This window comes from Alligator mississippiensis, chromosome 4, assembly GCF_030867095.1.
Source record: "Alligator mississippiensis isolate rAllMis1 chromosome 4, rAllMis1, whole genome shotgun sequence".
In the NCBI taxonomy this organism is placed as follows: Eukaryota; Metazoa; Chordata; order Crocodylia; family Alligatoridae; genus Alligator; species Alligator mississippiensis.
The window spans coordinates 212372415-212398325 of NC_081827.1; the positions used below are offsets into that span (position 1 = coordinate 212372415).

At 37.8% G+C, this 25911-nt stretch overlaps 1 protein-coding gene across 4 annotated transcripts in view; it reads right to left on the reverse strand.

Moving 5' to 3' along the window:
* Positions 1-237: 237 nt before the first annotated feature.
* Positions 238-25911, reverse strand: part of DYNC1I2 (dynein cytoplasmic 1 intermediate chain 2) — a 37670-nt gene continuing 11996 nt past the window's right edge. For 3 of the 4 annotated variants that reach the window (XM_019480516.2, XM_019480517.2, XM_006265901.4), the window contains exons 5-17: positions 21686-21745; positions 19996-20111; positions 9242-9331; positions 8806-8968; positions 8610-8709; positions 7946-8071; positions 6827-6973; positions 6343-6456; positions 5748-5881; positions 4645-4789; positions 3400-3540; positions 2419-2544; positions 238-1054 (exon numbers count right to left, since the gene is read on the reverse strand). In XM_019480516.2, coding sequence (XP_019336061.1) covers positions 941-1054; positions 2419-2544; positions 3400-3540; positions 4645-4789; positions 5748-5881; positions 6343-6456; positions 6827-6973; positions 7946-8071; positions 8610-8709; positions 8806-8968; positions 9242-9331; positions 19996-20111; positions 21686-21745 — 1576 coding nt within the window. In that variant the 3' untranslated portion in view covers positions 238-940. The remainder of the gene's footprint in view (positions 1055-2418; positions 2545-3399; positions 3541-4644; positions 4790-5747; positions 5882-6342; positions 6457-6826; positions 6974-7945; positions 8072-8609; positions 8710-8805; positions 8969-9241; positions 9332-19995; positions 20112-21685; positions 21746-25911) is intronic. The other variant, XM_006265902.4, reaches the window with a different exon arrangement.

Here is a 25911-nt window from a genome sequence, read left to right on the forward strand (position 1 = left end):
CTATCCTCATGGAATATTCTAATACTGCATACTATAGCTGTACAAGATGCAACTAAGAAGCTAGAGTCTAGCTATTACAGTACTGAAGAGGCAAGGAATCCTTACTTTTGGTACTCTCAACGGTGTCTTGGAAGTAAGAGGTGGAAAACTTTGTTTTCAGTGTAAAGCAGCAGCTCCTAGTGGATTAGTAACATCTTTGTTTGGATGCAGACAAAGAAGGGAGACATACCAGAGGACTGAGCTGAGGATAAAAGCTCAGGTAGCATTTATTTATAAAGCCATTTCCCCTTTACTGCACTTATTCAAAACAAAAAACAAACAGAAGAGCCCCAGACACAGTATTATGTATGTAGTACTCTATAAAGACAAGCTCTATTGTCAAATAAGTGTAAGTGATTACAGATGAAGTCTTTCATTCATTTATATAACCCACTACCAGAGCCTGGAGCCCATTATATGTAAGAAAGAAATAGGATAAAAAGGTTACTTAGAACAAATGCATGCATTTCCATGGGTAGTTCCAATTGCCTAACAATTATAATCCTTCAGAGATTAAACTAGTGAATGAGTATTAGCCAGTGTCATACAGGAGGTCTGATTTAGAAATAGAACTCAGGTGGTCTACTTTCCAGATTTAGTTATACTGGTGTAAACTTGGAAAATTCAAACAGTCTAACACCTGTGTTAGTGTTTCAGCAAAGTACACCCTTGCAAAGTTGAGGTCAACTATTAAAAGTTACAAATCCAAGAGTGTGCTTGTAATTATGTATAAAAAAGTGACATTGCAAGATTTACTTTTCAGTGATCTTGATACATTTTCAACATCCACAGTTTAGTCCACATCTCCCTCCCAAGGTCATCATCATTTGGACAAGCACATCTTTAGTTTTAACACCTATAATCATTCCCAAATCCACGGGTGCTGCCTGTTTTGAAAGACTTATGCAGGTATGCGAGTTGCAGCTTCTTCCTCTGCATCAGCTCTATTTGCATTTATTTCTGCTAATGTCCGACCAAAACGAGTCCATTCATCGCTGCGAGGGACAGCAATTTGCTGTGGAAAAATATGAAATTTGCATCCTCAGCTAAGTACAAACAGAACAGAACTGGGCTCATTTTAAATCCATCCACTAATATCGCTTGTGAACTGCAAGTGTTGCTATAACCAATTACATTATTCAAGAGATCTTTAAAAGGTCTTGCTAACCAATATAATTTGTATGCACTGTCCAGAAACTCACAATGACTTAGTACTCTTTACATTAATAAAGTCAGTGCTTGATAATAATGCCAAGAGAATGCTCAAGTCTTACGTTTAAAGCAGAAAACATCTGTCTGGGCAAGCATCCTTCCATCTGGAGAGGTCATAGCACCCATTAAGAAGCTCACTGTCCACATCTAGTTTCTCCCTGGCACACTGGGTAGGTATCTTATCGCCAGTAGTGTAACGTGGGGTAGGTAAGTGAAGCATGTGCCCCAGATGCTGCCTAAGGGGAGGGGCACCAGAAGGACTTGGGGGGGAGCAGGGAACAGTGCACACACACCTCACCCTCCCACTCCCTGTTCTGCCTGCACTTTCTGGCTGCAGGGAGCAGTGATGCAGACAGTATGCATTACAAGAGTGCAGGGCATTCTGGAAATCATAGTCCTGTAGAGCAGCAGTGGAGTTTGCTGCTGTTGGGAAGGGGCAGGGAGGCAGACTTGACCTAATTTTTTGCTGCTGAAATCAGCTTTTTTTTTTGCACTTGACATGAGCTTCAGGGGCAAAAGAATAGGGTGAAGGTTTCAGCAGCAGCAGCAAGTTCCACTGCCATTCTACATAACCACAACTCCCAGAATACTTTGCACTCTATGACACACACTGCCCACAAGACTGCTTTTCTGAGCTGTGTACAGTGGAAGTCAACATACAGGACTGGTGAGGGAGGGAGCAAGCAAGAGGGAGAGAGGATTGCCATGGGTACATTCTTTGCATGTTATGCCCCTGTTTATCAGTACAACATTAGGAACTGATCTGCAAAAGCCTCTCTTACATTCCTAGACTTATCTGAACTGTGGTAACAACTAACTTTGGGACAAGTGCAAAGGAGATGAAATCCAACTGCTCCCCTCTATGCTGCAGTAGGGGTTGCATTCAAGCTGTACTGAATCAGTAATTATTAGATCTCATTTCAGGTACTCCCAAATGACATAGTTTTACCTTTTGTTCTGATCTATCAGTCAGTCATGCAGCTAAAAGTTTTTAATACTCCAGGAAGCTTAACTGAAGGGGAAATATTACTTCAGAATTAATTCTGGGTTTTAAAATGAAGGACCTGGACATTATTCCTGGCATGAATATTAACCAATTATAACAAACAAACAAACAAAAAGTAACAGCAGAATTGAGAAAACTGTGGAGAAATCCAAGTTACATACCTCTCCCACATCATATATGACTATCTGTCCTTCTGAATCACCAACAGCAATCTCTCGCCCAGAATGTGTCCATCTAACACGATTAAGAGCAGGATTCCCCTCCACAGTAATGCTTGCAGTTGGCACCTATTAAAATAGTTCATACACATTGTTAGAATTTCATCAGTATTTCCAGATGAAATTCTAGTCCTGAGCTATTATGATCTATAGCTCCGGATTTCCAGAGTTTATAGGTTATAATTTCTGCCTATGTAGAATACTGGCTAAAATATACTTCCACGTGCTAGTTCATTCTGCCAGAAAACATGTTTTAAAAATGAAATGGATTAGTATTGAAGATTTAATGAGTATTTCCCTCACTGTGCAATACAATGCATGGAGAATTTTGCAGGGATGGGAATATAGCTCTCTCCCCTGCTACACATCTCTCCTGTGCAGTCCTCAGAAATCTGCATTAAGAAATCACTGTTTCGCAGAATATACTACTCTGCGCAGCCTTCATCCACACATTTAGAAAGAGTGCTGCAAACCAGCCCCAAATCTCCTAAAGATCTGTGCAAATACACTACATTCTTAGGAAAATGGCATTATTCAAAAACATGTCAAATTCTCTCAAAAGATTTAAAACAACAGAACACAGGCCCTTTATATTGGCAAGTATGTCAGTGCCATGTAGAAGGCCTCCATTCAGCAATGCCTTTCATAAGTCTCCACTAATCAGAGAGGAACCCTTTAATATCAACAGCTCTATGAAACAGAAATGTAAATGCAAGTGCCATTGGTCTCTGGGACAGATACTGACTATGAAATCTGCAATAATTCACTTTATTTTATTAAAGGTATCTATTAAGTAATATTCTGCAGCTCTAGAGAGACATATGTAGCAGCCAAGACGCAACATTGTTGGCCAGATATTTTTGAGAAAGTCTAAAAACACTATGTTCTTGTTTGGTTTGAGAATTAACTTAAATTTTGCCTCACCTCAGTATCATTGTTGAGATTCCACAGATCAAGCCTCCCCATTCCATCCACACAAGCAAACAGGGCAGGGTGAGTAGGAGACCACATAACATCATACACATAGTCTGAGTTGTCCTCAAATGAGTAGAGAGGCTTATTATTCTGAAAGTAAATTGTATAAGATAACTTTATGCATTCAGAGATTCTAAAACCAAAATCTTTTGAGAATAAGTGGGATGATGAGACGTACTTGCCAATGGCAGCAATTGCAAAATTGAAAAACAAAATCAGTGCTTAAAAAGGTGCTGCTATAGAGAGCATGAGAGAGCCTGCGTAACTGAGAACCATCTCTTTTGAAGGATTTTACTGCACTTGTACAACCTGCTGTTATTAAACAGCTTCAACAGGAGGCCAATAGCACAAGAGAGCCTGTAAACAGTAGTTAACATCTCTGAAACAGAATTTACCAATTGGTACAACAGTAGTATTTTGCATGGGAGTTACCTATGGGAGACCCTAGCATGGTTTTGGTTTCATCTTGATGTTCCCCAGGATAGCTAAGATAGTGATGGAAGGAAAAGTCAGTTTAGGCTCACTGACAGAACAGCACTGTTCTTATTTTTCTAAAACCCCTGGCAAAATGGACTAGAGCAATGATGGGATCTCAAGTGGCCACCTGAATTAATGTACTCATAAAAGGAAAGGAATGCCAAAGGTCCACCTGAACCAAGCATATTGAGCTAGTACGCTCAAGGCATGCCAGTGTTTGTGGCCAAGGGCAACAAAAGAACTGTGTGGCTAGTATCATGTCCAGTAGTCTTTGATTCCCCAACCTGAATGACCTGGTACAGTTGGGTCACCTGCATGCACTCTTGGAATGAGTCCAGAGTGAGGCTTCTACTTGTGCCTTCTGGAGCCATGGCTGGATGCCCTGACAGCTCTCGGCCCCAGACTACTTTGTTACGCTGTTCTTCCCGAGTCACTTGCAAAGTGAAAAGATGAATAAAATAGACCAGAAACAGACAGACTCTATAAAGTGAAGTCACACTTAGATATCTAATTAGGCAAAAATGGGCTAGGTTCTCCCCATCCCAAATCCACAACTGTCCCCTATTTGTAGATGACTGAAAGAGAGCTAGGCTACATAATTTAACAAACAAGTCTCTCTCAACCATTTGACAACTTATGTACCTTACATTATAGCACCACCTTGTGTCAAAGTATACAAAAGAAAAAAAAATCTGTTAAACATATCTACATGGATACCTTAGTTGTCCAAAGCTTTACTGTCCAGTCAAAAGATGAGGTGACAAAGAGATGAGAGAAGTCAACAGGTCCAACCGCTGTATGGCAATGGATGCCTGTGATTGGTCCTTGGTGTCCTTCAAACATCTCACTGATTCCAGCTTTGCTGTTTTAAAATAAAGTTGAGGTAAATTTCTTCTGAAGCTACATTTTACAGACAGAGAAAGCTGAATACATGGCAAGAGGGTTTTAATAACACTTTCTATTGGAGGTTCTCACCTAAAGTTTACTTTTCAACATAACGTGGGTTTAAACACAACCCCATAGATTAATAAATCTCAAAAACAATAGAAAGGGGTTTTGAAAAAGTTACATGCAAAAATACTGCTGAGATCAGAGTAACATTTGGTAGGCATTAGCCCACCCAGATATAACTATACATGCTCTTCAAGCACTAGCTAAATAGTTGGATGATATTAAGAACAAAATGCAGTCTTCGGGCATGAGCATCCAAACAGCTGCTGACTTAAAACAGAAGTTACATGCACATTGCAGAAGCAAAGTTTAGTTCTTGATAATGACAATACACCCCAATAGTCTCCCCCAAATCAGGGGAAGGGAAAGAATGTTACACAGAAGTGGTACAATTTTGGCTATTTAAGCCACAGAGATGTGCAGCAATAGTGATGTGTATCTGAGATGAAAACTGGACACTCAATTTTATTTAAGAAAGCAATTGATAAGATACAGCCAGACAATTTCAGAACAGATTGAACAGCGGGAGAAATGCTAGCGATTTAAGATTTGTGCGTGATGTTACTGTACAATTATCCAGAGAACCAATATAAAGTTTGGGATATTCTGCTACGATTCAAATGAACAGAAATCAACTCAGTCGGTCTGTCATCGTTTAAAAGCCATTCCAAGCCAAAAGGAGGGAAATGGCAAATTGAACTAAAAGGGCACAATTTGAAAACATTATGAAAGATAATGTTGGATTCACACAGACATCCCCAGACTATGCACATATAGTCCTTATTTATAGAAACAAGATTTTGCTATGTAAAGTTTACCACGATTCTTCTCTTAATTACTTTTAAAGAGTAACAAGGATTCTTATTCACCTGCCATGGCGGCATGCTGTGTACACGGAGCCTTCTTCACTTCCAACAACAAAGTTGTTGACATCTCCAACAGGGAAGGACATGCAAGTGACAGCTACAGCTTTGGACTGCTTATGAATTAACTCCATGCTATCCTGTAGAGAAAGATTATCAACAACTTGCTATTCAAAACTTACCATTTTAAATACTGACTTTTTTTTTTTTTTTTTTAAGCATCAGCATGCTCACAAGCCATTCTTGATTTAGCCCATCTAAAATATGTGTCTATTACTTATGAGACCAAGTTTTAGCATCCATGGTGAAGACAGATATTCAGAGATCCACAGATAACACTCGATTTAGTACAGTAAAAAAAAAAAAAAGCTACTCACTTTTATCTGGTAATACTACCAGACCAATCACTGTACCTCTGTGTTGTGAAAATGCTTATACATTTTTTAAAATGTGTTAAGTCTTACAAAATATTTACCCCAAGTATACAGATGTTAGATTGAGTATTAAGGTACAGATTACCTGCACTTAAAAAAATAAAAAAGTGAAGTGGCAAATATAATCTATAGCTCTGTATCATAAGACTTTTCCAAGTTTACTCTACCTGCGGCTGGGAAAGCATATCCAGACTCCACGAGCATATCTTTCCATCAGTTGAGATGCTAATCAGGTTGTGAGCATTCTGAGTCCCAACCACATTTACGCAGTATACAGGATGCTAAATTGGAAAGACAGAGAAAAAGAGTACAACAAAATCCTTCTCAGAAAAAGGAATCTCCAGCATAAATTCAGCAGTACTTCAAATTTTTACTACACAGTGGATTAACGTTTTTCAGAGCATTATGGCGGTCTCTAAAAGTACTGTCTGAATGAACATCCATTTAGTTTTTAGTTACCGAAAGGTATGGTTGTTTAGACATGGCACCTATGAAACTGTCAACAGAGTGACAAAGCCAAGAATCTTAAATTTTTCAGTGCCAGCATTGCTAAATGCAAACAGAGGCACTAAAATGCCACCCCAGTCCAACAGCCAGGAATTGATACGCCTCAAAAGGAAGTAGTTCTTGTAGATGCCTTTTTCCTCCTACCGTGTGAGCAGCAGCTGAAAGCGGAGTTCTTTGTACTGGCGTTCTCTTATTGCTGCGATTATCCCAAAGCACAATTTGTCCTGAATATGTGCCACCAACCACCAGATTTGGGTGAAATTTTGCAAATGTAGCAGACATCACTGCAGACTGCAAAGAAAAAGAAAAGTCATGAAGTAACAAAGTCATGTTGAAGAACAAAGTCAAGAAAACCTGACCATTACTACAGCTGAACTGTCCCTTCAGACATTTGATATTGGATAGAGGAGCAAAAGATGGTGAAAGCAATTACTAAAAGTTTTGCAGGAACTTTTTAAGTAACCATTCATATAACACTTGATATGCTTCTGGTTTTAACTTTAAATGCAAGTGAAGCTCCCACTCTCTCTTCCTCCTGTATTCAGCCATGTGGTTGATTTGTATTTCTCTCAGAAGTTTGTAATACACAAGAGACTGTAACACCATTAAGAGACATTCTCTACTTATTTGTCAAGAAGAAAGCAGAAAAACTTTTATATTTATAGTAGCAAATCATAATTAATTACCTTTGTCAGCTATGTCTTGACAGTAATCCGACATCAGATTATACATTAGTTTAAATTCTGCTAAACCATTTTTTAGGCTTATGACATGTTGAAAAGAAAACTGCTATTGCAGGCATAGTTGAATAGGAAGGATTTGCACATTTTTACCTTTCACTAATCCATTTTTAAACCCGCATCTGTTTTCTACATGTGTTTCTACTTATCTATCTTGGTCCACCTCCTTAGGCCATATACATTTTGCTTTGTGGGCTAAAGTCTAGTTGTACATTCTCTGTTACAGTTTATGAAAAAAGCTACTTATACTTCAGGCATAATACAAAAAGGTTTTCTTGTTGTTTAACTAAATTAGAATAAGAAACATAGGTTTTCAGACAAGTTTAAATACTTTGAATGATGTCAGCAGAATCTTTTTGAAGCAATGAAGTCTACATCCATCAACATCTGTTTGCAAATACATGTGGTTAAAAGTACATGCCAGCCCAATGAAATCACCATGTTGACAAGTATAAAGAAGGGACTTGTCTAAATTCATCAACATAAAATCTTTAGCTTGGTGAAACAGGAACTTGCATCATACCTGGCAGTGAAAGACGTACTCCGGGGTAGTTTTTTTGTATTTCATATTCCAAACAAGAGCCACCCCATCAGGCTCATGAGGGGCATCTTCGTTGTTGTTATAAGAGGCTACAAGCAACTCTGGGTACTAGTCACAAAAGTTAATGAAGAGGCAGGGGGGAAAAAAAAAGGGATTATTTGGAGTAAATGAATATTGTCTCAATCCAGTCAATCCAGTTTAAGCCCCTTATAATATATGCAATTGGGACAGAAATATTTATAATTAGTAACCATTAAAAGGTTTGTCCCCAGCTACAGAGCTAAGACATAGTGTTTTTCAGTACTACAATTATTGGTTTTCACAGTTTATAACAAACTTAGGCAAGCTTTTTTTCCCCAGAGCTGACACTTACCTTTGCAGTGTCTTTAACATACTCAGTTCAGTTTAAGTGCCTTCAGCATACTTAGTTCCATTTATACGTCGTCATTATACTTTAACAAAAATGTAGAGGTATGAACAAGCTACGAACAAGTACCTTCAAACACACATGGAACTACCAGTGTCACTGCTATTCTAAGAAATACAACTGAAACACCACATATGAATGGTGCAAAAAGTTTGAGCGCACACATACACACACAAGAAATCACTTTTGCATCACTTCTAAAAGTAAGTATTAATTTACCTGAGATGACCAGTCCAAACAACTAACAACACGATGCTTTGACCAGCGTTCATCAAAAAACTGCCTATTTAAAGACAGTTTTGCACCTGCTTGAATCTCTCTGTAAGAAGAAGGAATTACAAGGTATGAAGAAGTTATCTAAATTCGGTTTGTAATATAATAAATACACTCAGGAAAACGTTCAACAAGCCATTACCCTTCTTTGTCTTCCAAGTCTCGTCCACTGTAGTCAAAGAAAATGTTAATCTGCTCAGAAAGAGCTCTTTCTACAATCCTTGTAGAATGGTCAAAAAAACTTAAAAATTCTTCAGAGTGCAAAATTTGTTGTTTTTCTTCTTCTGTAAGTTCATGAGGTGCAACTGGAAAACAAAACAAGATCTTCGATTTTTCAGATTTATTTTCCTTATTACAAATACATAGATAGGAAAACCAAATACTTCACACTGTTGTAAAAATCATATATTCATAACATCCACATGTGCAACATATTTTAAGACTATTTTAGCGTTGTTATATTTGTACTTAAAAGGTACATAAATGGTAAACAAACTTAAATTGATAAGAGAGAGCCTATTTAATTAAAGCTTCTTTTTTATTACAATAAATCAATCATGCCCTAGAGCGAGTTGTACCTTCCTCCTCTTCCTCTTTTTTCAGTGTTTTTTCTTCTTCGGGTTCAATTGATGGTTTTGGTATCACAACATCATCTTCCTCTTCCTCATCTGATGAGAAATAGTACAGTGAAATCATCAATGCTCTTAAAAAGGCATAACATTTTCTATAGAGTTTCAAGTAAGTCAGTACAAAATGAACCATTTCACTGAATATAATTACATTTCTATAAAATATAATGTTTGGGTAAAGTGAAGAATTATGAATCAGAACATTTGTCTACTTCGCTATTTAGTGCATGGTCACATTAATTTGTTTAGCTGGGTAAACTGGAAAAAAAAATACCCAAGAAATTTTTAAACATTCACAACAGAAATCTTAAACTCCTACAAGCATTTATCATTCCAGACAACTTGCATCTGCCACGTAGTTTTATGTAACATGCTGACACATTAATGCTGCAGAATAAAGAAAATCAAATGTCTAAAATAGCCTACAGAGCCGCTGTTTACTTGTGATCTGAAACCATCAGTGTCTAATGGATCTTCACATGGCACAAAGATGGCTCACATTAGCTTTCAGGTTGCTATTTTGAGAGGCAAATTTTGCTAAAGATAATAGCTGAGAGATTACAATTTTTTTTCTGTCATTCTAAATGTAAGTCTCATTATCTGTATCATGTCTGGCAATGAGAATTTTAAAGTAAAATGTATTTTTCTTAATTGCAATGAACACCACAAAATTTTAATATACAGGAATCCTGACAGGGTTTACAGCACTTTCTGCACTACTACATCTTCTCCCTTCAATACTATAAACCAGAAAATAACTTTAAATTACTTAGTGTTGTGGAATATGCATTTCCTGCCTTTTCTTCCTCTGTTTCCTAGAGTAAGTTTTTGAAAAGACTATTTTTATTGGTTAAACAGCTATGTCATCTGTCTATAAGGGAATGACAGCAGGAGTCTACAGCATGCCTCATCACAAGTAATGAGACAGTATTCAACAGGGACTCTACTTGTTTGTTGCAGTCATCTCCCTGACCCATGTTCAAAGTTATCTAACAAAAAAATACACATACACACACACAAATAAAGAGTGGTCAAGGGATGGGAACCAGCTGCCAAGCCATGGTCCCATCAGCCAGGCCAGCTGACTAGATAGCAACAACCAGATGGTACTGCTGGGATTGTCTCTCTCTGCTATGAGGTGGCAATGGGATGGCACAACATTTTTCTGCCTGACTGCTTCCAATCATGTCTTTCCCCAAAGGCAAGCCTGTGCAATTACCAGCACTCCAGGAGGTCTACAGACAAGCCTTTACCCTGCAAACAAAATACAGCTTGTAGGCCATACCAGCTGCCAAACCACACACATAGTGATAGGTTTGGAGAGGGTCTGAATATCTTTCTACACTCCATAGTATACGCAATAAAAATATAACTGTACCTGCAGGAAAGAAAGCTTTAAGTGACACTGTATAATGCACACAATAATACAAACTCCAACTTAATCAAAATGATAATGACGTATGCCAATCCTACATTACTTGAAATTGAGCGATTTTTACGTTCTGACAAGTTTACAGAACTACGATAAATGGCATGAATGATTTCAATATATGCTCATACTTTTGAACCAAATGGTGAAGGTTAAAATCTTTCCTTTCAAGGGCCTCAATCAGCCACAAAGGAAAACAGTAATCACTGTCTTTTCAGCCAGCCCAACCGCATTTGTCAGCCCTTTCTCCGTCAATGCAGCCAGAGCAATCAACCTGCCAAACATTCAGAATGGAAAAACAATCTGAAAATACAGGGTATAATGCACCTGCCAGTGAAAATGGCCATTTCAAGAAAAGCTAGTGATCTCAGTGACCCTGCTGAGGAGGCGGTGGTGCAGAGGGGAAAGAACGCGTAAAAGAATTCTTAGTGATCTCCACTCTCTTGCACACTGACACTTCCTTACAAAGCATGCCAATTACAGCTTTTGTGCTACTTAAAAAAATGAAAGCTTTTTTGGGCAAAATAATCACATGGAGAAACAGAAAGACACTGCTCCTTTTTAGATGGATTCACATGTACAACGGACTATTAATCTGAAAACTGTATAACTTGTAGCAATTCTAAAGTGTCTCTCGATCAAACACAGCTGAAATTCTGACAACCAGTCACTGTGGTGGAACAGCAATAGATTTTCAATTTTAATTTAATTTAGCAGCTGTGACTGAGAATGGCAAACTGTATGCAACTGATGTACATTAACATTTAGTTATGTAAAATATGTTTTTTTCCCCTAAACAATTTTGCTGCTATAATCAATACCTTAAAATTTAAGGACTTGGATTCTGACTATCCTGGAGAGGTTATTCTAGCTTAAAATGTCATGAATTAGAAATTGCAACCCAACCCCTCCCCCCTTGGTACATCACACCAATTCTAAGTACCATTTTCAATGACAGGAGGCAAATTCCTGTCAAATGCAGATGGTCAGCCTTTTAGTGCCGAGTGACCTCATAATCTACATATTTTACAGACAAGATCATGTAGCTGATTGCTCCTCCCTTTTAACATTTCAAATACAGATGGGGTATATTATACACAAGATCCAAATTTCTTTATATTAATCTCAGTATGGTCATCTTATATGGCTTGATACATCCAAACACTGGATACAGTGTAGCCACAATAGTTTGACTACATAATTAAGGTAACAAGGTTCCTTGGGTGAGTTTGATATCTTTTATTAGACAGAACTATTGATAACACTGAACATCTCATTTCACATTTAGATTTACTTATGTGCAAAGAGACACACAAGTCACATGGGCTGTACTTCTACTGCAATTACTTTACATTAAGTAACAGCAAAAGAACTTCAGTATAGACAAAAAAAATCAAGGTATGCAACAGCACTGTGCCTGCAAGAAACATGCAATTCTTGCCCAGAGACATGTATGGTCTAAAATGACAACTAGAGTCCATCAGACAAGAATGGTCACAAGTTTCTGTGTAATCCCTTCCTCCTCCCTTTCCTATTCCTCCCTACTTTATTAAGATTTAAGGTATCAGTATTTGCAGGGGCTGCGGTAACAATGATGTACTTGCAAATGTATACTAAAGGATTGAAGGATTAGAGATTTTAGCTTTCAAGGTAATTTAATTTTTAATACATTAAGTATTCACTTAAAGTCTAGATGCATTTTTAATGCTGTTGTGAAGCAATCTTAGACCGAGCTTTTGAGAAGGTTTCCAAGCTCATCCTCCTTTCATTCAGTGTTAACTAAGCTGACAATGCACCTGATGTGAATTTCTAGTTTGGAGATATAAAACTTTTCCTTCCCAAACAAGATGAAAACAAAGCAGCTAGCATCTCAGTAGAACTGCAGAGGAGCATGAAGTCAGGAAGTGGAACTGTATTTCACAATATATTAATGAACATTCATTAAATAAGCTAAAAATTGCCATGTTTTTCAGACAGGCAATCTTAGGTTATAAAATGAGCAATACGGATTGCACAAGAGCAGCCGCTACTTTAAAAGTGACAAATTCTTTGTCAACAAATGCAAAAACTGGGTTTAATGAACCACTGAATTTTTATGTTGAGTTAACATCAAAATTGTGATGCGTTTTGGTGAGATGGAAAGAAAAGCAGCACTGTAAATAAGGCTGCACTTAGCAATAAGACTATGGAGTTAAGTTCCAGTTGTCTGAGTAATCTGTTGCTATAGAGTAGGTTAATCAAAGTTAAATCAGCTGTGAAATGGGTGCCTTTTGTTAAGCTGAAGGTGTCTTCATATCAAATTTTCCCTTGGTATTTCAGTGTATATTTAAGACATGTACAAGAACTACATGTATATGTAAACATCAACTATTTCTTTAAAGAATACTGTTGTAATAACGACATTTGTCTGACAACAGCACCTGAAAGCACTCTCCATGGTATTATTAAATGCTAGAAAGAAAAAGACTAAACACCATCAAAAGTATAAGAGCTGAAGTAATATTTTCATTTTACAAATCCGAGTCTCTTACAGATTACACATTTCCAAAGAGTATGGCACTAGTGTAGCAATATTGTCTTTAAGGCTATCACAACACATCCCTAGCTCTGCTACCACAGGTTCTGGAAAGAGACAGCAGTCTCCACTACTGAAGTGTGCACTGCACTGTAGGAAGGGGCCAACTGCTGAGACATGGCAGTGTCTACACATGCCTTCGGGCTGCTGGGTGGCAGCAACAGCTTTACTCTGGTTAACAGAAGTGGAATAACTATTCAGATAGAGAAGGAGTCCTCTGTCACTGCACAGAGGCTGTGAGTACAGATGCTGCAGAACACACCCTATTTCTGCCAGGAAAAGTTTGCAACGTAGGCTAAGCCTATGAGAAGTGATTAGCTGTGACGTTCATAAATTGCAGCAAGTTAACAGGTGATGAGAACAAACAGCTGATGTATAATAATTGTCCACATGCCTGCTTCTACCTCATAGTAAGTGAAAGAAACTGTGGAAACTAGCACCTCAATGAAACAGGGCTAAGCTACCACCATTTAGCTCTGCTGTAGAGGTAAAAACAGGTATATGGAAAGTAACTGCACTTCAGTTGCTCTGTAGTAAGTCCCCATCGTTTTTAAGAGTACAGACAAATTGCAAGGTACTGTACAGTAAGACTGCAGCTACTGTTGTTCCACTGTCCCAGAAAACTTAAAATTATGAACAAGCAACCTTTCAAGCTGAATTCCTTTCATTTAAAGCCTGTTCTTGCCTGGATTACCTCACACACATTTAAGTGTGGTAACCAGTCCCCCCGGGTATCCACGGTATTAACTTTCATGTATGATCTAATTTGCTGACACCACAAAATCTGATGTGCATGCTCCTCACTCTGGCATTCTGCTTAACTGTTTCCGTGTTCTTTGAATTCACTTCCTTAGGGAAACAGGGTATAAAAATATGAAAACTGTGACAAAACATGTATTCATGAGACCCTTTAGAAATTACTCATTCTATTAAGAAAAGTGAAAATCTCCTACAAACGGCCTGCTTGAATTATTCTGTTGTGCTGGATAAAAAGCAGCATCTCTTCAAGACATTCAATTTCTCAAATGCTACAAGGACCTCCAAGGTCCTTACAACACACTTACTTACAACACACTAACCTACTAACACACTAAATGCCTGCAGCTACAACATGTCTGGCTCAGCTCTTGTTATATTTTATAAGATAAGTAGGGTTTGGCTTGGGATGTAAAAAGTGAGAGATTAGCCCATCTAGTACTTGGTTGGAAGACTTTCAGGCTAACAAGAGCTGGAAGTCACGATTCAGGAGGTAGCACTTTTCTGTCTGAGCCAGTACTATGCAGTATGCCATAAGGAAGCATTGTACTGCCCTTCAGACTAAAATGTAAAGTCTTAATTTAGCCCTAGTGGTTGGGATAATTGTCCACTTGGAGTTTATTGTGATGTCAAAAGGACATGGTATTCTTCAATTCCTGTCTTAATTTTCAAGAGAGCAGTGCACTCTCAGGCACAGCTATCTTTTCAAACTATTTCACAGAGGGAGGGAAATATCTATACAATTTAAAGTCTGAGTTGTTTAGATGAAAGGTATTCTTAAAGACAACCAGTCCATCTTCCCAATTGTGAAGACCTACAGGGAATGCTTAAAATAGCTTTGGCCATTTTAAAAGGAAAAGAGATTTTGAAGTCATCTGCTGAAAGGGTCATTTATGCAAACAAGAGCCATTGGCCAAAAACAATACCAAGAACTTACAATTAAGAAATCCTTAGACATTGTAGAGTATCAGCAAAATACAGACAGCAATAAGGCAACTGGACCGGATCTTGTTACTTTCACTTTCATAAGCTTTACTATTTTCTACCCGCGGAAGAGCTGAGGGAAGTCCAGTAAACCTAGCTCTCTTTCGTCACCTTTTTTTGGTACAAAGCAGCAAACAAGTGCCAGTGCAGTTACAAAAGCGGTTCAGCACGTTCTTTTAGAATGTCATAATCAAATAATCCTGTGTCCAGTTCAACTTGCATTTTGTAATAAAGTTCAACTTCCAGATTGGATCTAACCTAATACTGAGACAGCCATAACACGTGGATTTTATAAACCTATTTTGGCAGCTTCCTTTTAAATGGAAATCCAGTTGCAACCCTGACTAGAAATGATTGGCTTTACTTTCTGTGCAGCTCTTCTAAAACAGATATGGATCGAAGGAGCTGAATGAGACTGATATACTGTTATTGTGCTTCCCCACATGATTTTCTGTTATTGTTATATTAAATCAGACTATGGTTGTTAAACAAAAAAGAAAAAGAAAAAAAATCAAAGGACCCCACAGCACCACATTTCATATTTTTCTGTTATAGGTTTATGCATTGTTATTCAGAAACAATCTACAGGGTGACTTAAATTGTGAAGATCCTGCCTTGAGCAGAGGGTTCTTTTGAGGTCCCTTTCAGCCCACTTTTCTAAGATTCTATGAAATTCCATAACTAAATACTGTCTAGAGATTAAGTGCAATAAACAAGGTACACAAAAAAATACATACCCATCATGAACATTGAACTCAGACAGATAGGGATTACATTTTTCCTGTTTCCTGAAAGATTTAGATAATTTTTTTTCTTATGACCAAAATACTCCATATATGGCAATTCCAGTCTATTGTGGCAACTCAATTTTCTGACTGAAATATAATTTGCTGCTCCTATAATAATGTGCATGCGTGCGTTAGCATGTGCGCACGCATAATTCTCAGTTATTCATTGATGATGCAGTTGAAAAGAGTTTGAGAGAGCTGTTCAGTTTTTAAAACCAAAAGGTGGTCCCATTTCTTGACTCACATGACAAGTCACTTTTTGATATACACAGATAAAAACCAGCTGAAGTAGGATAGTAAAAGCAGTTGTTCTCAAGCCTTCAGGAAGCAAGGGACTGTAAAGGTCCGATGGGCAGGTACAATCCAGTCAACTTTTCCAGCTGAAGAGTATTCTGGAAATCGCTACTGGAAAGCGGACAGTGCTGTCATTCTCCTCCACATAAACTCTAACTAATGAGTATTTGGCTGAACGTGAAACTAACTTGGATCATGAAGTCCCAGGCAAATTCATTCACAGCAGGCATCATAAGCACTTCAGATACAGAAATCATATACTAACTCTCCACATTTCCATGTAAACCTGACAGAAGGAAGAAAAAGGCAAGTGGCAGGAGAGAAAAAGAAAAAAAAGAAAAGCAAAAGGAAACTGGCTGGCATTGGGAAAAGGGCAATGGAATAAAGGAAACTTTGACAGACTGCTTTGTTTCTTATTACACGGGTTATTACAGTTCACAGGTAGTACTAATTTGCTTTACATTCAAGTGAATTTCTGGCAATTTCAGTTTCCTAGGACCAAAACTGTATTCGACTTCTTCTACACATTCCTGCTGAATAGGTACTAGCCAAAAGTTGGAAATACTGAAATTAGTGAAACAACTAAGAACCATGCATGCAAGACCATAGACTTGCTGTTACGATATGCTCTTTTCCAGTGATTAAGACTTCCCTAACTCCTAAAGAATGGGAGCCAACAGAAGCATCAGCTTACACATTGCTCCTGTTCCATTCAAATATATTTTAAAAGCGTATTAACTGCTTAAGTACACCTTAATTTTATCTGCCACTCTTACTAATCATGGATATTATTAATACCATTAACAATTATAGAACAGTTTCTTTATATAAATAACTAAAAAAAGTCATCTTCTATCTTTGGAAATATAAAAGCAATACAGAAGACCACAAAACACTCAAGGGAATTCAGGTATAGTTAATACTAGTTTTAAAGTAGTCATTCTTAAAACTGAATTAAGTTGGCAGTCTTTAAATTTTTCAAGTTTAGTCTCTAAGAAAACAGAGTTGATTTATTCAAGACCAAACTAGAGCTAATCATCTGAACTTTCTACTTGCGTATGATGATGATATTTCATTTTATTCATCCTAAATAACAGAGAAGGAAACAGCATTCCATGGCTGGGCTGTGGAGTTTTTTATGCAAAGAGTGATTACATGAAGGTGTTGAAAAGAGAACAGAATTAAATTTGGTTACATTTAACCCTAAAAAACAGATCACATTAAAAAGAGTGCTTAAACATGAAAATCCAGCGTCAGTCTAAGGCTCTGACCTATCTAGTCTCCTCCATCAGTTGTTTCTAGTTTTAGACATCCTTTTCCACCCATGCCTAAAATAAAATTTTATACCATCACTCCTTAATACTGAAACTTGTATGAACTAACCAAAAGCATCTGAAATTCTGGCCCAAACTCCATGGATTTGTATGCAAGATAAATAAAAGTCCTAAAAGTTAGTTTCCATGACTTCTACGTTTCCCTAGCTTCTAAGAAACTAACTCCCGAAGTTAGAAACGGTCTTTAAACTAGGGGTATCTACTTGTCACTAGGGGATTTTTGAGGATTATTTAAAAAAAAATAAAACAAAACACTTGCATGAAAAAATGCAATGCAAAATGACACACTTATTTTATCTATTCATTTTTCCAGCTGTCCTATGCTAAAATGGCATCAGTACCCCCAGCAGAGAGATACTGTCAACCCTCAGAGGATTTTGCTCAAAAATATGAACTCTGCTTTGTGAATTTTTTTAATGAATTATAAAAAATTTCAAGCAAGATGTATGTTACTCTGTCACTGAAAAGTTTTAAGAAACTATTCAAACTGCATCAAAATACAGGATACCACAACAGTTGAGAACTTAAAATACTGATAGCAGACACCAAGCTCAACGTGATGCATACAGAATATGAATGTATCACGGCCACAAGACGGCACTTGCTGCAAGTTCTCTCAGAACAGAAACTGAAGAGATTTCCTAAATACAGAACAATTAAATTGCAGAGTAGTCTTTTCATTAACTGGCAAGTTCATAAAGAACAAAGTGATTCCTTTGAGTTACTACTGATGTATCCATGAACTAGTGCTTGACAAACAAGCATTCAGCTTCCATTTTAGCTAGCGTTCCAAGGGAAAAAAACAACAAGCCAAAACAAAGCCCCTTACTGAAATGTTAAGTATTTATACAGCCAGCACACATGCAGGGATAGAAAGGGTATTCAAAGAGAGACGTGTGTCTACAAACCATTGCACAACTTGCACAGTATATTTTACTAAAATACCAATACATATTCTATTTACAATTTTATTTACTTTATAACCTCAATTGTTAAACTAGTTTAAATAATTTATGGGGAGGGGAGTATTATAAGACAGAGGAAAAAAATCTTCTATTCTGGTTTATCAAGTAATAAAAAGCCAATAAATCTGCCAACAGTGTACAACTAGAGACAGCATACTGATTCTCCTATGCAGGAATTCTGTGGATAAGAAGAAAAACACTTCTTTCAACACAGAAGTATTACCCATTTGCTTTTTTTCCCCCACTCCCACTTCCCATATCTAGTGAGCAACTTTAGCACATATAGTCAACATGTAATAATAAGCAATAACGTACTAATACACACCAGCGGAGTGCTATGAAAGCAAATATTTTTAGGCAAATCACATAGCACTTTGGAAAAATTTAACAACTAATCTTGCAAAATTTGAATTTAAAGAGAATAAGGAAACACTGCCCACAGTTTTTGTCTATAGATGCTTATGACGAGACAAAAATAAACATCAAGATACAAAGCACAAAATTACAGCTGAAACTGTATTGTTAAATTTACATCTTGTGTAGCCATTTTAATACCTGGGGGCAGTAGAACTGAACAGTTCAGTGGCTGTAGTGTGCCCAAGCGTTCATTAAGAATGCTTAAAGACCAAACATTTCCATTACAATCTAATTCCCAGGTCTCTAATAGTCAAAGGCAAATGCATTAACCAACTATACCTCTGTTAAAAGATATTTTTTCCTGCAAGCAAGTAAGTTATGCTTGAAGGCTTAACTCTGAAATTCTCAAAACCTGAGTTTGTGCCATGAGCTGAGGGTGTCAAAAACTGCCCCTTGGTTAAGGTGAGCAACTCCAGTTCTCAATGATTAAAGGGAGTCTATGTCCTTATGTACAAAATCCACTTTATAAGAATGCAAGTTTTTCAACATTTATTTTTATTTATTAACTACTGTTTATGACTTGCTGCCTTCACAGACGTGAATATATAAAGCCTCCAAATAGTTACTTTCATATATATGGATCACATCGCATACTTGTGGATATACTGCCGTTTAAGCAACACAAGGAACATCTACACATGTGCTTTAATGTGCAGTAACTTATTTTACTGTGCATTAAAGCATCATGTAAAAAAATGTGCGATTAGACTAACACACAGTAAAATACGCTACTGCACATTAAGCACCACTTAAAAACTGTGCACATTCATTACTTCACATTAAGGCAGCCTAATGTGCATTTCTTTAGTACCTACCTCACATTAGAGGTAGTAAGTTTAATGCATATTAGTGGGCATGTCTACACATATATTAAGGTGCTTTTTCTAAATAAGAAAATAACAGCTGTTTACCGGGGAGCAGAAAATAAGTATTGTTAATAAGAGAAACTAAGACAATATGCAGTAGGCAAGAGGTCTATGAACTCAACACAAATTAAAGATATCAATTCTTCTACAAATCAAACCATACCTTCTTCTATTACCTTTTTAAAACTTAAAAACCATCAGCTAGAAGTGACTGGGCTCCATCTCTGCTTTTAAAAGTTTTCATATATACTTTTATAACCAGAAAAAAAATATAAAGTAGTAAGTTGGCATTCACCTTCCTTAGGTTGAGTCATAACCGGTGTTTGAGTCTCCTTTGTATATGTAACAATTTCTCGAGGAGGAAAATCTACTTGTGTAATTTTTGCCATTCCAAGTTTAACAGGTCCACGTCTAAACAAAAAATAAAAATATCAGAACACAATCACAAGTAATTTAAAGAGTTTCATACAAGCCATCACCTTACATTATACCCAAAATAAACCTAATGAAGTGAACATTAACATCTGAAAACTTTCATGCAAATTGAATATTATACTATCTTTAGTTTTAGAAAGGTGGCTACTTGTACACACAGGACTGGGAGAAAAAGAAAAAGATAAGATATTTGTAGAAAGGCCTGCTCAGTCTTGGTGTACCACATTATTTTTCTCTGCTGGATAAAATGCCAATCTTTCAAGCCTTAATAATGGTGTAACATCAGTGATTTCACTGGGATGACCCCACTCACATAAGTTAAATGCAGCATCAGAGTTCCACATTTTTCCAATTTGAAAAATGTTCAACTACTCTGAAATTAACAAGTGTTGCTCAGCCCATGCAACTATGCAGTCCACCCCCATTACCTATCCCAGACCTACTTATTTGTAACTGTAAATATTCAGAACTTTCAGTTCATTAAGTTACAATATATTATATCTAAATAATATTCCAGAACTTAATGCTTTGTTTTCTATTTTTAAACAACATTTTATTTATAAAGGACAATTTTGGTCAAACTAAGACATAACACACAGAGACATACATATATAGTACAGTACAACCTTTTCATAATGCACCCCCATGAAATCAGTAGAAAAACTACGCTAAAAGAGTGTTTGCAGTAAAAGAGTTAGTAAATTTGCTGCATCATCATAAAAACTTAAAAAAAAAAAATCCCATTCCTGCTACTGGGATGGTTAAAAGCAGGGGTTTACAATGAGGTTATGGTCTCTTACAGTTCAGCCCCATATCAAGCACTAAAGGGCAGGTTCATACTGAACTAAAAGAGGATCAAGGGAAGACTGTAACCAATCTTCTTTTTTTTTTTTTTCATAAAATATTTTGAGAAAAGGATCACAATGCTGGAACAGTCAGTGGGTCTTACTCAATTAATACTGATCTATAATCTTTACTGCCAGAAAGCAAGTTATGCCTGTAGGCTTACCTTTGAAATTCTCAACCCTTGAGTTTGTGCCATGAGCTAAAGGAGTCCAATACTACCCCCCTTGATTAGGGTGAACAACTCCAGTTCTGTGATTAATGCAGTCTATGTCCCTATAAGTAAAATCTATTGTACAAGTATGCAAGCCTTTGAGGATGGTATTTTTTTCATTAACTATTGTTTACAACTTGCTGCCATCACTATGTATTTGCCCATCTTTGAATATAGTTATATAGAGCTACTTTCTTTCAAATATAATTATTTAAGAAGTCTACCTTGCCAAAAAAGTCTTTAGATAAAAAAAAAAAGAGTAGATAATAAAAAAATATATTACTGGGGGTGGGGAAAGTGATCACTTACAACTTCAGTAAGATCAAAACTGACCACTGTGGACCAACCGCACTAAGATCAGAGACTTCAATTACTTCCCAAACTAGCATTTTTCTAAGAGTAATTTAAACGTTAAAACCCCAAAATTGAGCTCTTATATTAAATGTATATTTATAAATACATAAAAGAGGGAATAATAAAATCTATGCAATACCCCAGATCGGAATCAGAGTGAAGCTGAAGAACTGATGGATCAGTATCCCAATGCAGCGTCCTGACACCACAGGTTGAAGAACAACCATGTAGCATTAGCAAAAAAGGCCAGAGATTAGTAAAGCAAATACATACTACGAAATGTTAAAGCTATTGTAAGTTTATAGTTATTTTTTATTGCTAAAGAAACAAAATAATGCAATGTCAGTTAGTGGAAATTCAGCAAACATTCAATGCTATAATATGTGGCATAAGTATAAAATAGTTAAAACACAAACAGACAATTCAGAGCAATTAGAGATGCATTCAATTCTTTCAGAGTTGGTAAGTTAAAGAATTGCAAAATAGCAGACACAAGTAGCTTGAATGAAAGCAAACATCTATTTCAAAACAGCTAAGAAGAATCGCACTTTAAACTCGACTTTAAGGCTATACAGATTTGGTTATGTCATATGAAGGCAAATTTGTTAACATATTGCAATCTTGCCCACAGCATTAAATATGTGGAGGAAATTGTCATATTGGTAAAGGAAATGAGTCAACCCATAAACCTTTTGGTAGAGAAGCAAAATGCATTTCCACTGGGATAAAGAACTGCTAGAGTTTCCAAGATTTGACATTGCTGTAATTATGGGTTAAGCACTGCCTTGGGCTTATAAATGTCATCCGATTTAAAACCACCACAGTCTAAAATATTCAGATCTCAGAAAATAGCAAACTCTATGCTAGCATGATCTTTCATAATATTAAGCATATTGGAATATGAGTGATCTATAAGATCTAATATACACTTTAAGACACATTCTACTTCCTATTTTAGTCTGGTCTGGAAAAGAATTTGCTTCATCCAGTGTTGCTGTCTACTTGTATATAACACGTTAGTTTCAAATGTACATACATGAAATATTAATAAGAGAACATCTGCTGATTTTAGTAAGTTTTATATACTTTGTAAGAATTTCATTTGTTTAGTAAAAGAAGTTGAAAAATAGTATGCAATATTTTAAAATACTAGGTCAATAAAAGTTTTCTCCCTTCTGTTTCAGGAAAATGAAATTGTTCCCATGTTACTGTTCCTAAAAATACCAAGTGGCTTCCAACAGTTTATATACAAGGCACTGAAAATACAGTTTCTTGAGGCAAGTGCCATTTGAAAGTTGTTCATTTATTGGAAGTGTAAAGCAACTGACTACTTTCAAGCAATCAAACTATGCATAAGTCAGTCCTAGCAAGTTTTCAATACCTAAGACTTTAGAATTTTTTTCTATTTATTTCTTGCAACTTGGGGGTTTCTTACGTGTCAAAAATAAACCGTTTTAAATCAATTCAGGAACCATTTCCTTCTATCAACAATGTCAAGTGGGAATCCAACACTTCAAAATCTTAAATATATTCTACCTTCCATAAGGCAGAAATCCTTTCAGGTGCTTTCATGTTAAAAATCCTACCTTCTTTTCCTGAACATGAAGGATTTCTTACTTATATAATCTTTCACATGCTGCATTTCTACAGTGGTAAAATAGCTTACCAACATCTTTAGAAAATCTTTTGCAAAGCAGTAAAAATGAGACTGCAAATTTCTTCCCCCCCCATCCCCTTACATATAAACCATGCAATCTGAATTTTAAAAAGATGTACTGGGTTATTAAAGCAAATAAATTGTTGAAAAACCCTTTCACATTTCAAAGTTGTTTGAGCATGTTTTAATCACATTGTAAGGAGTCTTATGAGCACACATAAAACAGACTTTCTTCAACTAATTCCTGTCACTCTTTATGCAGTTTTTTTCATTAAGTTTATACTGCTTATGATCACCGTGACATCTCAAGCCCTGCACCATCTGGTGACTTGTTTCTCTCAGAGATGTTCTTTTGAAACCAACATGGCATTTTGAGGTTATAGTTCAGCCCTTTCTTTGTGACCACAATGACATAATATACTGCTCTTTTCGCTCTCCAAGTATGTAACGTCTTAAAGCATGCATTATCCATCTGCTTCAACAAACAGCAGTCCCTACTTTTCCATATTTGATTAAGCTTTTGTGGACTCCAGGCAAATACTTCACAAGCCTCTTAAGAGCACTTCATAAATATTAACTAAATATTCCCAGCGTTAATACATATACGAATGCATTTAATATCTGACCCTCCAACTGATCTCTACAGCACTGAATTTTTATTCTGACCATTTGTGAGAAACATTGTAATGGGAAAGAAATATAGACAAACTCCAATAAAACAAGAAAGTCATTTTTTCAGTGATGACAAGGACAAAAGAAAAACCTAGGCAAATTGAAAACAGCAGTAGAGCTTAGGCCTGAAACCAGCCTATTACCTATTAAGTAGGTGAGACAGCCTAGATGAGAAGCTAAACCAACCAGGAGACAGCTGCAGCATAAGAACTAAACTTGTGGCCAGTTTAATTTAGAAATGCAGCAGCATGCTGAAGTCAAAAGGATGCATTTTCAGCCCATCATCAAAACAATTCAGATATCCATATCCTCCAGATACTGATGTGTATTAATATATGTTCAGACCTCTGAAATGTAACTCTCTAGCAGTGACCAATTAAACTATTTCTGAATTCTGAAAATCCTTCTTCAAGAGATTTTGAATGCGAGATCTCACCAAGACTACGTATTTTATATACAGTCAGAGATAGTTCTTCCAATTCCCCTATCGTGGGCCAAGTTTTATTACCTGCTCAAACACTGACTCGCAACATGATATTAGTTATCATATAATTTATCTAGCCCTCAGCTATGCCACCTGGAAGAGAGAGAAAATGCTCTATTTCCATGCCTTATAAGCTGCTGAAGCCTATTGTGCAGGGTACTTGTAGGTGTAGTACATAGGTGGGTAAAATACGGACTGAGAGCCAGATCTGGCCTGCCAAATGATTCTATCCAGACCGCAGCTGTTCCTCTGAAGGAGAACTGTATCCGGCCCATAGCTGCCCTGGCTTTCAGTGCCACTCAACCTTCTCCCTTACCCATGCCATAGCTGGCTGCAGCAGCAGCAGCCACTCCCCTCTCCAGCCCAGCCAGCCCTGGCCAGCATATGTTCCAAGGCAGGGAGGGAGCACTGAGCTCCTGGCCAGGCTTCTGCCCAGTGAGGCTGTCTACGTGCAGCTCTGACCATGCGGCTGTTTGCAGACCAGACAACCCAGCCCCCAGTGAGTCAAAGCTCAGGTAAGGTTCTCCTCACTGGCAGGGGAGATAGTGTAGGAGGAAGAGGGCCACACTCTGTCAGGCCATGGCACCACGTGGGCGCAGCTGGAGTGGTACCTACCTGACCCCAAATCTCTGGCACATGGCAGGATTAGGCAGGAGCCGCGCCAGCTGCACCCATGTGGCTCAAAGTGGTGCGTGGGAACAGAGCGTGGCACTGGCTCAGCCCAGCCACATGCTGGAGGCTCAGGGAGAAGTGTGGGAACAGTGTGGCACTGGCCTAGCTGGGCCCAGATAACCTGCAGCTCCTGGCCCCCTTCTCCCTGCACCCTTCTCCAACCCCATGGTCAGGGCCAGTGCCATGCTGTGTTCCTGTACTCTGCCTCAGGCCCTGTGGGCACAGCTGGGGTGGCTCCTGCCCAACCTGACTGCATGCTGGCACTTGGGGTGGGGCAGGGGGTACAGGGAGAAGGGGGCCAGGATCCATGGGTTATCTGGGCCTGTGCTGCACTGTGTTCCCCACCTTATCCCTGCACCCGCTTCTCTGCCCCAAGTCCCTGCCACACAGCCAGGTTGGGCAGGAGCCACATCAGCTGTGCTCACAATACCTGAGGTGGCATGCAGGAACAGTGTGGCACTGGTCCAGCCTAGCCGCATGCCAGGGACTCGGGGCAGGGGAGAGGGTGCAGAGAGAAGGGGGGAAACAAAGGTTAGGTTCCTTTTACCCAGGGGTGGGCAATTATTTGGGCTGGATAGCCACTTAGAGAATTTTGGTGAGCTGTTGTAGGCTAGGTCAGCACCCCTTATCCCTCCATCATAACAGCTCACCAAAACTCCTTAAGTGGCCCTCTGGCCAAAATAGTTGCCCACCCTTGCTGTAAAAGTTCAGGGAATGAGTCTCTCAGGATGGATTTTTTGAGCAAATATTAAAAGGAGAATTACAAGAAGGGAGAAGACCTCTTTCAGGCAATGTTCTCTCTCAGCCAGTCTGCGAGTCACTCTGAACTACTGTCCCATAAGACATATGGCTGCAGTTAAAAGTAATTCACACTTATTTT